Source organism: Pteronotus mesoamericanus, unplaced genomic scaffold (genome assembly GCF_021234165.1).
Source record: "Pteronotus mesoamericanus isolate MK-2021 breed Mesoamerican mustached bat unplaced genomic scaffold, CSHL_Meso_final contig_2, whole genome shotgun sequence".
In the NCBI taxonomy this organism is placed as follows: Eukaryota; Metazoa; Chordata; class Mammalia; order Chiroptera; family Mormoopidae; genus Pteronotus; species Pteronotus mesoamericanus.
The window spans coordinates 21,769,801-21,783,350 of NW_026555084.1; the positions used below are offsets into that span (position 1 = coordinate 21,769,801).

General features: G+C 48.9%; 1 protein-coding gene across 12 annotated transcripts in view; it reads right to left on the reverse strand.

The window, feature by feature from the left end:
- LOC129066597 (protocadherin gamma-C4) overlaps positions 1 to 13,550 on the reverse strand; it is a 144,482-nt gene that overhangs the window by 18,978 nt on the left and 111,954 nt on the right. Inside the window, exons 1-2 of one of the 12 annotated variants that reach the window (XM_054568296.1) lie at positions 1,451 to 4,015; positions 73 to 439 (exon numbers count right to left, since the gene is read on the reverse strand). The exons of 9 other annotated variants lie outside the window; for them this stretch is intronic. In XM_054568296.1, coding sequence (XP_054424271.1) covers positions 353 to 439; positions 1,451 to 3,892 — 2,529 coding nt within the window. In that variant the 5' untranslated portion in view covers positions 3,893 to 4,015 and the 3' untranslated portion in view covers positions 73 to 352. Of the gene's footprint in view, positions 1 to 72; positions 440 to 1,450; positions 4,016 to 8,683; positions 11,287 to 13,550 lie in introns of those variants that run through there. 2 more of the 12 variants (XM_054568288.1, XM_054568287.1) reach the window with 2 other exon arrangements.

Consider the following 13,550-nt stretch of genomic DNA (forward strand, 5'->3'; position numbering starts at 1 on the left):
GGTGGGTGGGGGGGGGAGGGAATTGAATCTGAGTGGAGCTGGGGAGCTGGGGGAGGAGAGGCGGGCAGAAGAGCAGATCCCCCACCTCAGCCCCGAGTCTGATTGGCCAAAAAGTCTGTCTGCTCTCAACCAATTGCAAAGTCTCCTCACTCCTGGAAACCTTAGGAACAGGCTGCAAATCTGTGTCACAGAAGCCTCCTACTTCCCCACTCATTTTGTGCTGCAGGTTGATTCAGCCCCCTTGGCAGCAAAATTTGACAGCTCAGATGGTGCTCAACAGGGAAGACAAAGTGGTACAAAACTTCTCAGTGTTCTGTCCCAGTAACTTTCTGCATGACTTCAGAAGCTCCCACTACTTTGCTTGAACAACAAAAGTTTGTCCTTCTGGGGGAGGCAAAGCCCATGTGTTCCCCCTCCCACCCCCATCCTGCCAACGCTGCTAAAATGAGAAAAGAGATTTGTTAGGGTTACATAGAATCTTGCTCTGACTTTCCAGCAATGCGTTAAGGAATCGCAGTGGCAGCTGATGGCTATAGGACTCAGCTTTCCCGAGATCCCAGACCTGAGCCATGGAATGAGCATCACAGCTTCTGGTTGGGGAAACATTTCTGGGGCTGATTCAGGTCACCCAGGAGGATGACTAGAAACTAGGCATGGCCTCTAGGCTTTATGGTTTCACCAATGCAGAACTCTACTTAGAGACATCCCCCAGTCCCATGTAGCTATCTCTATGAATTCCTCATCTGTAAACCAGATTTCTGACATTAAGGGATTTCATTTATTGCTTTTTTCCCTAAGAGGTAATGCTCCCCTGCCCCCAATCTACTGCTCAAATCCCAGTGGGGACTTGATTGCGAGTCCTGAAAATCTGGTCTAGCAGGTCCTCCTTCCTCCTTGATGCCTCTACTCCTAGACTCATTCCTCTTTGTGCTCTCTCCTACACTCCTAGCAGCGAGTTTCCTTCACAGCAGCTTAGGGAGTACTTGATACTGTGAGGCAAAGATATTCATTTCCCTCAATCCACTGAGAAAAGGTGGTCTAGAGTTAAGGGAGTCCAGAATCTGGCTCCCTCATTCAGGAAGAGTAGAGAGGGTAGCCACTGGGGATCAGGTGACTGCCTGGGGCACCCTGCCCTTTCTGTGTTACTCCTTCTACGCGCCCCGCCTTCCGGCAGCATGCGTCCACAGTGCCCTGGCTCTTGACCACTTACTTTCATTTCTTACTCTCAGATAAGAGCATAACCCAAACCCAAGCGCTAGCCTGTGACAACTCCCTGGTTAATTCACAAAACACTTCCAAAGCACAGCAGCTATCGCAGAGTTACCACTCACAAAAATGGGGACATCACTACGGGCTCTCCCGGAGAGGACAGTGCTCTCTGGGACCCGCCCAGCCATATGCCTGGATGAGAATAACCCTCAAGCATTGGCTGAGCCTGCAAAGATCTCACCTCTAGCCCATAGAGAAGATCAGAGGGCGGGCAGCTTGGGCGAACAGGCTCCCCTGCCATAGGTGCACTGGGTGACTTCACCATCATGAAGCTATCGCTCCGAGTGGGTGCAGAAGCCAAGGGTGTACAGCCATGAGAGTGGCCGCCCACATCAACAAACTTGATAGGATCATCGGACCCTAGCTGGATTCGGAGGATCCCATTGGAAGGAGGAAGCCCCTCCCTCCTTCGAGATCGGGTGAGACAGGCACAGGTGCCAGCAGGAAAGCAGGTCACTCCACAGGCAGCCCCACGCAGGCACTTAGAGAGCAGTGCCACGAATGAGCCAAAGGAGACAAAACAAATTGCCACTAGTGATACAGCCAAGTAGAGGGTGAGGCGGGATTCTCCTTCCCTTGGAGCTGAAGATTCTCGAAGATCAGGGACAACCGGATGAGTGTCTTCCTCCAAGGACACCAGGAGAGTAACGGAAGTGGAGAGTGGTGGGGTACCACTATCCTTTACCACAATGACCAACTTCTGTGGTGGGAGATCAGCGGGAATGGGGACAGCGGTCCGCACCTCCCCAGCATAGCGGGAGACTGCAAACAGGCTGGGATCTGGGGCCTCCAGGAGCTGATATGAAACCCAAGCATTGTAACCAGAATCCAAGTCCACAGCGGTCACTTTTGTGACTAGGTGACCAGCACCAACTGATGGAGGCAGTGCTTGGGGACATAGGGAACCAGGCCGGGCCCTAGGGCGGAGCACAGCGGGGGCATTGTCATTGAGGTCCAGCACAAACAGACGGACTGTCACAGTGCTACTAAGGGGTGGGTTGCCCCGATCCCGGGCCTGCACCTCAAACTGCAGTGTCTGTGTTTGCTCATAGTCAAAGGATCGAGTAGCATGAACAGCTCCTGTCTGGGGGTTCAGAGAGATGAAGGAGGAAGCTGACACATCTCGATTTCTGGGCTCTAGGAGAGAGTAAGAGATGAGCGCATTCAAGCCAGAGTCTGGATCAGAGGCTGCAAGGGAGCAGAGCAGGTCCCCTGGGCGATTATTCTCAGGAACAAACACCTCATGTGACCTCTGGAAGAAAGAAGGCGGGTTATCGTTCACGTCTGAAATATTGAGGAAAATAGTCCTTTGGGTACTCAGAGGAGGGTTCCCAGCATCAGAAGCAGTGACCATGATGTCATAGCTGGATTTGGCCTCTCTGTCCAAGGGCCCAGCAGTCACCAGGGAGAACTGGTTCCTGAAGGCAGACTTGAGGGCAAATGGCAAGTGGTCAGGAATACGGAGGCTCACATCTCCATTTGACCCCGAGTCGGGGTCCTGCACACTGATGAGTGCCACCACAGTGCCAGGCTCTGCGCTCTCTGGGAGAGTCCCAAGCTCTGAGGTCACCGTGATGTGGGGGGCATTGTCATTTACATCCAGGAGATCCACTCGAAGGCTGCAGTGTTGCTCCATGGCTGGAGAACCCCCATCACGAGCCCGAACATCGAATTCATAGTAATTCTCGTTCTCAAAGTCTAGGGGCCCCTGAAGGGTAAGCTTTCCAGTAGTGGGGTGCAGGCTAAAGAGGTTTCGCACACGATCAGGGGTGTGACCACTGAAAGAAAAGGTGACGTTACCGCTGGGACCCAGGTCCGGGTCAGAGGCATTGAGCTGGATGAGCAGCATGCCGGCCGGCGCACTCTCCAGCACGCTAATCCTGTAGCTGGATTGCTGGAAGGCTGGGGCGTTGTCGTTCACGTCCAGCACTGATACCCGGAGCTCCGCGGTGCCAGATCTTGGAGGGTTACCTCCATCCACAGCGGTCAGCACCAGGCGGTAGTCTGACTGCTTCTCCCGATCCAAAGGTTTCTCCAGGAGCAGCTCTGGGACCAGGCTGCCGTCGCTGCGCTTCTTGACATCCAGTGCAAAGTGTTCGTTGGAGCTTAGTCTATAGCTACTGATGGAGTTAGTCCCCACATCTGCATCCTGAGCCTTTTCCAAGGGGAAACGCTGTCCTGGAGGAGCTGCCTCCCCAATTTCCAAGTCCAGCTGCTGCCGAGGAAATCGGGGGGCGTGATCATTCACATCCACAATTTCTACCTCCGCTCGGTACATTTCCAAAGGCCCTTCGGTTACAAACTCCAGGGGCACGATGCAGTTGGCACTGAGCCCACACAGTGCCTCCCGATCGATTGGATTCTTGATGAGCAGGGCTCCGCTGTCCAAATCCACACGGAAGTGTCTTTGGTTCACCTCTCCAGCGACCTGCAGCCTGCGAGCTGACAGACTCTCTGTATCCAGCAGGAAATCTTGGGCGACATTCCCTACAAAAGTCCCCTCCTGTGACTCCTCTGGGACCGGGTAGCGGATCTGCCCACAAACGTAACCCAGGTAGCAAAAGAGGAACAAAAGGGTAGCCCCCGGGCAGATTTCTACCCAGCCTCTCACCTTGCGGAGCATTGCTGCTGCCCGCTAGTTCTCTACCTGGTCCCGAGAAGCAGACGAAGCCGACCCGCCCCAAACGGCCACAGCAGCTGGAGACACCTATCTCCCTTTGCCCGCGCCAGTTCTGGCGCGGCTGGGCCGGCGCCGCAAGGGTTACGCGCCGTTTTTTTGCTGGTGGCGGGGTAGATTTGTCTGCCTTCCACCACCCGATTGGCAGACAGCGGTTCCTGGGCTCAGCCAATAGGCTGAGCAGAGAACATCCCAATAGCAGCAGGGTTAATGCGTCGCAGCATTGGAGAAAAAAAAAAAATTAAAAACCCAAAACAAAAAAACACCTATCTTTTCGCCTTCCTCCCCCTCAACAGCATTTCTTTCCACGGGTTATTATTACCTCTATGGAGAGGAAGACGACATATATGTGTTGTTGGGTTTTTTTCTCTCTCGAACACACCAACTCCCCGCCCCGCCCCCCGCCCCTTTTCCGCGGGGAAAACAGCTACAGCCAGAGCCTTAGCAACCTGCAGCCCGGAGAGGAGTAGCCATTTGAGACTGGTCACTTTGTTCAAGCCAGTGTTGTCATCCACCAATATTCTAAATGAGTAGCTTGTGCCTCCGTCCAATTGTATTAAAGCAACAGCTAATTAGAAGCGCTGCCATACACACAAAACACTGCCTCTCTCAGATTATTCAGAAAACTGTACCCACCTCTTTGCAGAAAAGGCTTACACATAAATGTAACCAATTAAATTTATGCAGTACACATTTTTGTTGTAACAGAAGGCTCAGCAGAAACCAAACCTCTTTTATTCAGAGGCTTGCTAGTGATATACTAAATTACCATTCATTGATTTCAAGGACAGTATGGAGAGAGAAGCAGCAGAGTGCAGGGAGCCAGGAGAGGGAGATGGTCCAAATCAGTAAAGGATCAGTTGTGTCTGGGAGGTGCTAAGGGCTAGATCTCACTACCTGGCAGAATGCTAATGTTCACAGATTTAATAGCTCCCATGAATGATTGAGATCAAGCAACCAACAGCGCTGTGCTTACAAATCCCCTTTATTTGACACCATGGTATGCTTGATATGTTGTTAATTACCAGCAGAGACTGTTTCAAAAGAGCAAGCTTTTCACTTAGCCTCAGGGGGCTTCTTGGAGCTGAAGACTTGATCTCACTCCACTCCCACCCAGATCCAGACCCTCCCAGAAGCCTGGCCACCACCTTGCACAACCGCAGAAACACAGCTCATTTCACACTGTAGTTACCTGCAAACTCTAATCTGAGTGACAAACACATCAGAACACAAAGAAAAATTCAGCCTGATCAGGATATATTTCTGAACTCATTCAAATTCTCACCTAGGTTACCACTGGATGCCAAAACCAGCAGCAAAACCTGGGTTTCTTACCCTCCCTTACTAGATTTTTTCCCCCCAAACCCTTGATCCTCAGGAAAGACCCTTTGACTATGGTGAGGCCAGCAACCAACATTCTGGCCTCAAAGGGAGGGATCTGCTTTCTGCTTCTTTTACAAAAACACCCAACCTCTTCCGGTGGGAATGATGGAGCTGTAAATCAGTCTGACCTACTGGGTGTGTATTCGAGGATTCATTTCAGCGAAGACACCATCGTCCACCCAGCTGCCTCAGTCCGAACGGGGGTAGAAAGGGGAGGGTCACTCTTGACTAACGCCCCTCCCTGACTACCTGTATTATGCCAATCAACAAGTCCGGCTGATCTTACTATGGTCACCCTCCTCCACCTACACTGCCACTGTGGTGGTTCAAGCATTTATCAGTTTTCTCCTAAAATGTCGTAATAGCCCTCTAACTCTTCTCCTGGTCTCCAGTCTCAATACCCCCAATCTATCTCACTCATGGCTGCAAGAATAATCTTTCCAAAGCAAACAAACAAAAATCCTCGATGACATCACACATATGCCAGTTCAGAATTCTGCAGTGACTATCATTGATACAGAATAAAGTAAAAATCCCTTGGCCTGGCCTAAAGATAATCCAAGAGCCAACTCCTGCCTACTTGCTTCACTTTGTCTCCTGCAAAAACTGTCTGTTTTACAAACATACTTTAAAGTTCAGCAATAATATATTATCATTATTCCCCACAGCATGGAATTTTCTGCAAGATCCCCTCTCCACCCTTTCCCCTTTACTGTTTAACAAACTACACTCAATCTTTACTTCTCAGCTCAAGCATTACCACCTCCACGAGGTCTTCCTGATTTCCCCAAGCTGGCTTAGGTGTTTCTTTCTCTTTGCTCCCATTGCTTCTTGCATTATCATTTTTTTGCAAGTCTGTGTCCTGTGGTACTCTGTGTACCATAATGGCAAGACTGTGTCTTTTCACCTTTTACAGCGTCTGGCATGGAGGGATGCTCAACAAATGGTGAATTATTGATATTATCATTTAGCAACTATTTATTGAGTACTTGTGCTTTACATGACTACTGTATGTTAAGTACAGACACTTAATATGCATTACTTTTCACTCTCAACAGTTTTGAAGGAGTATCTTTATTTTATAGATGAGGACACTGGAGTTCGGAGAGGTTAAGAGACTTGTGTAAAGCAAGATGACCAGTATGTGCAGAACTAGGATTCCTACCCCTGGGGTCTGCCTGAAAAGAAATAAAACCTCATTCTATAACATCTTAAATGGTTTTTCTACAAGATTGTCATCTCTACAACCATGAACTGGACCTTTATTGACTCTTAATATCTAAGAATGAGACCTCTTATAGGTCTCCACCCCTTATATTTGCAAGTTCACACCAAAACAAACAGGTATACAGTCTATATTACTAGAATTGGAGCATCATAAAGCCTAAACCCTTATATTCACATACACTAAAACAATGCAACCATCACCACATTCTAATTATAGAATAATTTTGCTGCCCCCAAAAGAGACCCCGTACCCACTGCCCAGCTCTAGATTTTTTAAGAATAGTTACTTAGTAGCTAGTGGTTTAGGAAGATTGTACCTACAGATGACTGAAATATCATCTTCTGCCTTCCCTACAATGCTCTTCTGGAGATACTCTATGTAATATTTTAAGGTTGGGAAATAACATCACAGAATTTTTTAAAATTTGGCCCGGCCCAGCAAGACCGGCTCCTGGTTCTGTAAACACCAGAATAACACTTTGCTTCATAAAAACGCTACTTGACTGGCAGGTTCTAGGGCAATGCTTTTCAAAGTTCTCTGCACACTGGAATTACTTAGGGATCTTTAAAAATTACTGATTCCTGTGTCCCACCCTCTACAGGTTGTGCTTTGATTGGTCTGGGATGGGGCCTGGGCTTCAGAATTTTTAAAAGGTCCCTAGTGTGTGCAACCAAATTTGAAAACATTGTGCTAGGGAAAGTGCCAGTTGTTTTTCAGTGAGACTGGATGAGTAGCAGCTGCTTCTCTCTGGCTCTCATCCTTCCTTAGCCGTTCCATATATGCCTCTACTTCGGTGAATTATTGACATTCTCATTCAGCAACTATTTCTTGTCATCTTTGACTATCTCCAGATTGGTTCATTTCTAAGGTGTGTTTAAGATTTGGGGTGGGTAAAGAACTAATAAAAATAATAAGAGTAATAGCTAAGAATTTTTTAACACGACACACCAGGCAGTATGCATACATGATGTCATGCACTAATCTTGTAAGACCTCTGTTATTTCCTTTTTCATATGGGAAACAGGCTTAGAAAGATTAACTTGGCCAAGGATGCCTGGTTGGTAAGTGGTGGAGCCTCATTTGTCTAACTGCCAAATCCAAGGCCGACAGCAGTTATACACTTATTAGTAACAAAATTCCGGCTCTCTCCCGGTTGGAAGTGTGTATAAGTTTCACTCCAGGACAAAGGCCTTGCGGTCTGCACTTCATCCTGAGTAAGCGGGGGCTTCCTTGTCTCAGAATACGAATTCACCTTTTTTTCACATTATGTGCCTATCAAAGAAAAATAATGCTGGAAAGATAAGTAATTACATGGGGGTATAAAAAACTTTCATTTTTGTACTTTATGTTGTTTTGGATAGTCCGGATTTATTTTCAAAATACTTGATTACTTTTACTTTTATAATCAATGGTGGCTATCCTTGGATTTGGGGATTTAGTTAGTTTTACTTTTTCTTTATAAATTTGTTTTCCAAATTTCCTGTAATGCACATGGATCACTATTATAACATAAAAATAGTTTATAAGTAATGTGCACATCATTCCTAGTAGTGTTCTTCAAGTAAAATTTAAAGAATACCTAGAATTTTATTTCTTTCACAGAAAATCATCTAGGAATGAGGTACAGGATCTGTGTAGGCGAAGGAGAATTACCAGCAAACCATTAGTTTTAATACAGATGTGACAATCACTTGAAAAATGAACAGACGAAGTAGCTTTTATATTCCTAGCACCTGCCACTGGTTAGAAGTATACAGTAGCTTGTTTCCAGTGCAAATGACGCCACACTAAACTCCGAGAGCTGAGAACTTGGGTTATAGTTTAACTGCCCCTTAGCAAGATTGGTTAGTTGTTCAGGCAAGTCAGTGAGCGCCGAGGGTGTGAACCAGGTCCACGGATGAGTCAATTAACTCCACACTGAGTGACCACAAACCACACTGTGGCTAGCCCATCCCCTTTGCAAAGGCACAACGTTTGATCTAGGAAGAGCCAGGTGGAAATGTGGAATCATCATTAGGGAAACACCTTCATCACTAAAACAAAACCACCACCACCACCACCACCACCGGGTTCTACTTTCCTCAAAAAGCCTTAATATCGGTCCAGGATAACTTGCTAACCCTTACCTGTCCAGGAGGGGAGCTCTCTGCACCCAGCACCTGCCTATAGAACACCGGATCGCAGCTCCGCAGCGTGTTCTGGTGGCTAGCCAGAGGGCTGGCGGCCCCAGGTTTCTTCAGCAGCGGGTCGCTGCGGCGCGAGTCAGTGGTGAGATACACCTGATGGTAAAGGTGCGGCGGCACCAGGCCCCCGCGCACGGCGTCCGCGTGCAGAGAGGGCCCTGGCGTTCGGTACAGGGAGCTCACAGGGGCTCGGTATAAGTCCCTGGACTGCTTCCACTTGTAAACTTTGAATATGATCACTCCCAATACTGTGACTGCGAACCCCACGGAGAGCAGGATTAGAGAGAGGAGTAGATAAAAGGTGAGATTTTTATTCTGCTCCCCAGGGGCAGAGCCGGAGGGGAACTCAGCCAGGGCTTCTGGAGACTCCTCGGTTACTGACACAGTCAGGGTGGCGGTGGTGGACAGCGACGGCTCCCCGTTGTCTTTGATCAAGACCGTGAGAATTTGCCTGGGCGAATCTGCGTCCTGGACAGGGCGGGCCGTACTGACCTGACCCGTGTGCAGCCCCACGGCAAAAAGGCTCTGGTTGGGAGCTCCCAAGAGGCTGTAGGAGAGCCAGGCGTTGTGCCCTGCATCCGGGTCCCAGCCCACCACCCGCGTGACCACGTGGCCGGCAGCGGTACCTCGGGGCAGCATCTCCACAGAGCTCCGGCCAGGCCGCGGGTACAGGACCTGGGGGGCGTTGTCATTGCGATCAGTGACGAATATGTTCACGCTGATGTTGGTGGTCAGGACTGGAGTGCCCCCGTCGCGGATGTGAGCTGTTAATTCGAACTCCCGCCGATCCTCATAGTCCAGGGGCACTAAAGATGACACGACGCCACTGTCACGGTTTATCGTGAAATAGCGACCCACTAGCCCGGCTTCAGTTCCTTGCTCCAAGAGAAAGAAGGAAAGGTGAGCATTCTGCGGGGCATCGGGGTCCCAGACACTTAGATTTAGTATTGGAACCCCGGGGAGGTTATTTTCCTCCACGTAAACGTCATAGGAAGATTGAGAAGATTGTGGAGGGTTGTCGTTGATGTCGGACACTTGTACCCGCACTGTCGTAAGGGCTGAGAGGGAGGGGACTCCAGCATCTCGGGCAGTGATGCTGAGGTTGTACTCTGGTACAGTCTCCCGATCCAGGGCTGCGCTGGTTTTCAAAGTAAAGTAATTCTTGAGGGAAGAAGTTAGGCTGAAGGGGAGACCTGGCGGAATCTCGCAAGTCACCAGCCCGTTCTCCCCCGCATCCAGATCAGTCACACTGAGCAAAGCGATGACGGTTCCCAGAGGGGCGTCCTCAGGGACTGGGCTGTACACGGAAGTGACTGTGATCTCCGGGGCATTATCATTCACGTCCACAACCTCTACCAAAACTTTGCAATGCGCTCCTTCGGGATTGGCGCCTTTGTCTTTGGCCTGTATGTAAATCTCGTGGAGTTTCGTGTCTTCAAAGTCCAGTCGGCCCTTGATTGTCAGCACCCCGGTTACAAGGTCTAAGGAGAATAGTTCCCGCACGCCGGCGCGGTTGTGGCTGCCAAAGGAATAAATGATTTCACCGTTGGGGCCTTCATCCAGATCGGTTGCACGGACTTGCACCACGCGAGTGCCGGGGGCTGCATCCTCCAGAACGCGCGCTCGATACAAGGACTGGTTGAAGGCGGGCGCATTGTCATTCGCGTCCAGCACCGTGATGCGAATGGGCAGGCTGGCGGAGCGAGCCGGGGTTCCTCCGTCCAGCGCCGTCAGCACCAACTGGAGACTCGCCTCTTGCTCCCGGTCCAGGGCGCGCTCCAGCACCAGCTCCGCGTACTTGGTGCTGTCCTCCCGCGTCTGCACCCGAAGCGCAAAGTACTCATTTCGGCTCAGCTCGTAGGTTTGTAAAGAGTTACTTCCCACATCGGGATCGTGCGCGCTCTCCAGAGGGAAGCGCGCGCCCGGCGCCACTGCCTCACTAATCTCCAATTTCATTTCCCGGGTTGGGAAAGCGGGATTGTTGTCGTTGATATCCTGAATCACCACTTCCGCACTGAACAGCTCAAGTGGAGTCTCCACCACCAACTCCAGAGTTATGGTGCAGGAGGGCAGCGTCCCACAAAGCTCCTCTCGATCCAGGCGGTCGTTCACGAACATCTCTCCGGTCTCTCGGTTCACCTCAAAGAATTTGCGGCTGGCTCCGGACACCACCCGAAGCCTGCGGGCTGACAGGCTGCCGAGATCCAAGCCAAGGTCCGTGACCACGTTGCCCACCGCGAAACCCTTCTCTCTCTCTTCCAGGATCTCATAGCGAATGACGGCGGAAGCCTTGTGCAAGGCACCGAGCAGAAGCAAAACTCCCACCACTCTCCCGGTGCTTACCAGTCCGCTCCTCCAGGCCTCTGGGACCATCTCACTCAAAGGCAGTTCCTCTCAGCGGGGTCCAGATCGTCCCGGCGTTCTCGCTGAGAAACTTTCAGCGGCTTAGCGCTTGGGCGCTGGGCGCCGAGTCGGACATGGCTTTCTGGATGCCGTTGATTTGCTCGCCGGCTGTTCAGTCTCTGCCTCATCCCGGGGCGCCGAGAGGGGACGGGCCGGGGCCAGATCTCCAGCGTCTTCATTGGCCGACAGCGGCACGCAGAGTCCCAGCCAATAACTGCACGAAGAACGCGCTAGCGCCGGGCTCTCTGAGCGGGATGAGCGTTTAGCGCCAGGAACTTCACTTTCCTTTGGCTTCCTTCCAGAGTTCACAGCCAAAGCGCCTTGGCAGTGTCGGTCCATCGGAAACCTACCTTAGCCTGGAAAGCCAACTGCAGGGAGGTGAAGCTGGCCGTTCTGCAATTCTTCAAGCCAAACCAAGGCCTATCAAATGTTTTTTTTTAAATTTTATTTTACTGTTCTATTACAGTTGTCCCAATTTCCCCCCTGTTGCTCTCCACTACCCCGCCCCCTCGCCCTTCCCCCGCTCCCGCAGTCAATCCCTACCCTGTGGTCCACAGAAATGTTTTAATGGCTCTCTTTAATCGCAGGAAGGGGGATCGAAACAAACCGAAAACGATACAACGCCGTCTGGAAAAAACACCAACAAATCTGGTTTGTTGGAGGACTGGGTAAAACCTCTTTAGCTGGACTCCACTTTTAAGGAGTAATTCAACATTTCTGTGGAGATGTTACTATTGTAGCTTTATCTCTTACCAAATGACACTGTAGAATTCCCTGTCACCTCCTCAGTAAAGCAAATCAACAGGACCTGCTGTCTGGTTTAACTGTTTTATGAAATTTAAAAATTCAGTACAGATTTTAAAATTGAATATTGTTTAGCTTTCATTTCCTAAGAACCAGGAAGCAACATGAAATTTCCTACCGTCTTTCCCAATGAGCATAATTTCTATCATAGAGCATAATCTCAAACGTTTCACTTTACTTGATCAATGCACTTCCCAAGATCTTGTGTTCATATGCCAGGAAAAGAAGTTGCATTGCTAATAAAAGATAGCACTCCTCCCCCAGCAGGCAAGGGGCGGGGAACCAGACTGATTTACCACTTGAGACCTTTCTAAAATGCTTGAAATATGGCTGCAAAGTTCCATAAAGCCTTTAGAGAAATACAAAGCTTTTACCCATAAAGAGCCTCGAGTTTTCTGTATTTAAGACTGTGGTTACAAAACAAACAAAATAGCAATGATTAGGATAATGAATAAGAGGCAGGTATGAAGTAAGTCAGAGCTGAGTTGCACATCCTTGGCTAGAAACCATCCTCAGAGGGTTCCTGGGTTCCTATCTATTAAATGAGTAAGGCAAGGTAAAATGCCTGGCACAGAGCAAGCCTCAGTTAATGATGCAAACCATCCCATTAGAGGTAAGTTTTAGAGCCTCATACACTATTTCTGTATAACTGTCTGGGATATTACTTTGATTGCATATAGTTCTTTCTGAAGTGTAACTGAGCCTTGAGGCAGGGAGGTAGGCAGGCAGGTTAGATAGGTAGCTAGAAAATAAGTATATATAGAATATTTTCTGAAGAGATGAAAAGCCTTATTTGACCTGTTTCTCCATGTCCTCAATACTTTAATTCATCTCTGAAGACCTTCAGTTTTAAATACTCAAGCTTGACAATTGGCTAGACCACAAGAAGACTGAGAGGCATTCAAAGATAGAATATATTCTGTCGACTATATTTAGAATTTAGAATATAGCCCAGTCACTTGCTACTCAAAGTGTGAGCCAAGGACTGATGGCATAGGCATCATCTGGGAGCTTGTGAGAAATGCAGAAAAGCCCCACTTCAGACCTACGGAACCTGAACTTGCATTTGACAAAATACCTGGGTGACGGGAATGTACATTGACGCCTGAGAAGCACTGATCTACTGGGTTATTCAGAGCTAAACTAATTTATCAATCATTTTAAAAAGATTTTATTTATTTATATTTAAAGAAGGGGAAGGGGGAGAGGGAGAGAAACATTGATGATAGAGGGAAACATCGATCAGTTGCCTCTCATATGTGCCCACTCAACCTGGGATTGGGACAGAACCTGCAACCCAGACATGTGCCCTGACCTGGAATCAAACTGGTGACCTTTCACTATGTGGATCAATGCCCAACCAACTGAGCCACACCCGTCAGGGCTGATTTATCAATCAGTTTTTTCCATTCACTATTACTTAATTGACAGATGTCTTTTCAAAACTAGCTTTTAAAGGTTGAAGTAGTTTTGCCATTCATAAGACCCATATTTTTCCTAAAACCTCTTCATAAGCCAACAGAACCCTCTTGCATCTATTCTTTACAGTAGCCAGAATGCTCTTAACATTTTAATTGGATCATGAATCTCCAGCTCAAAAATC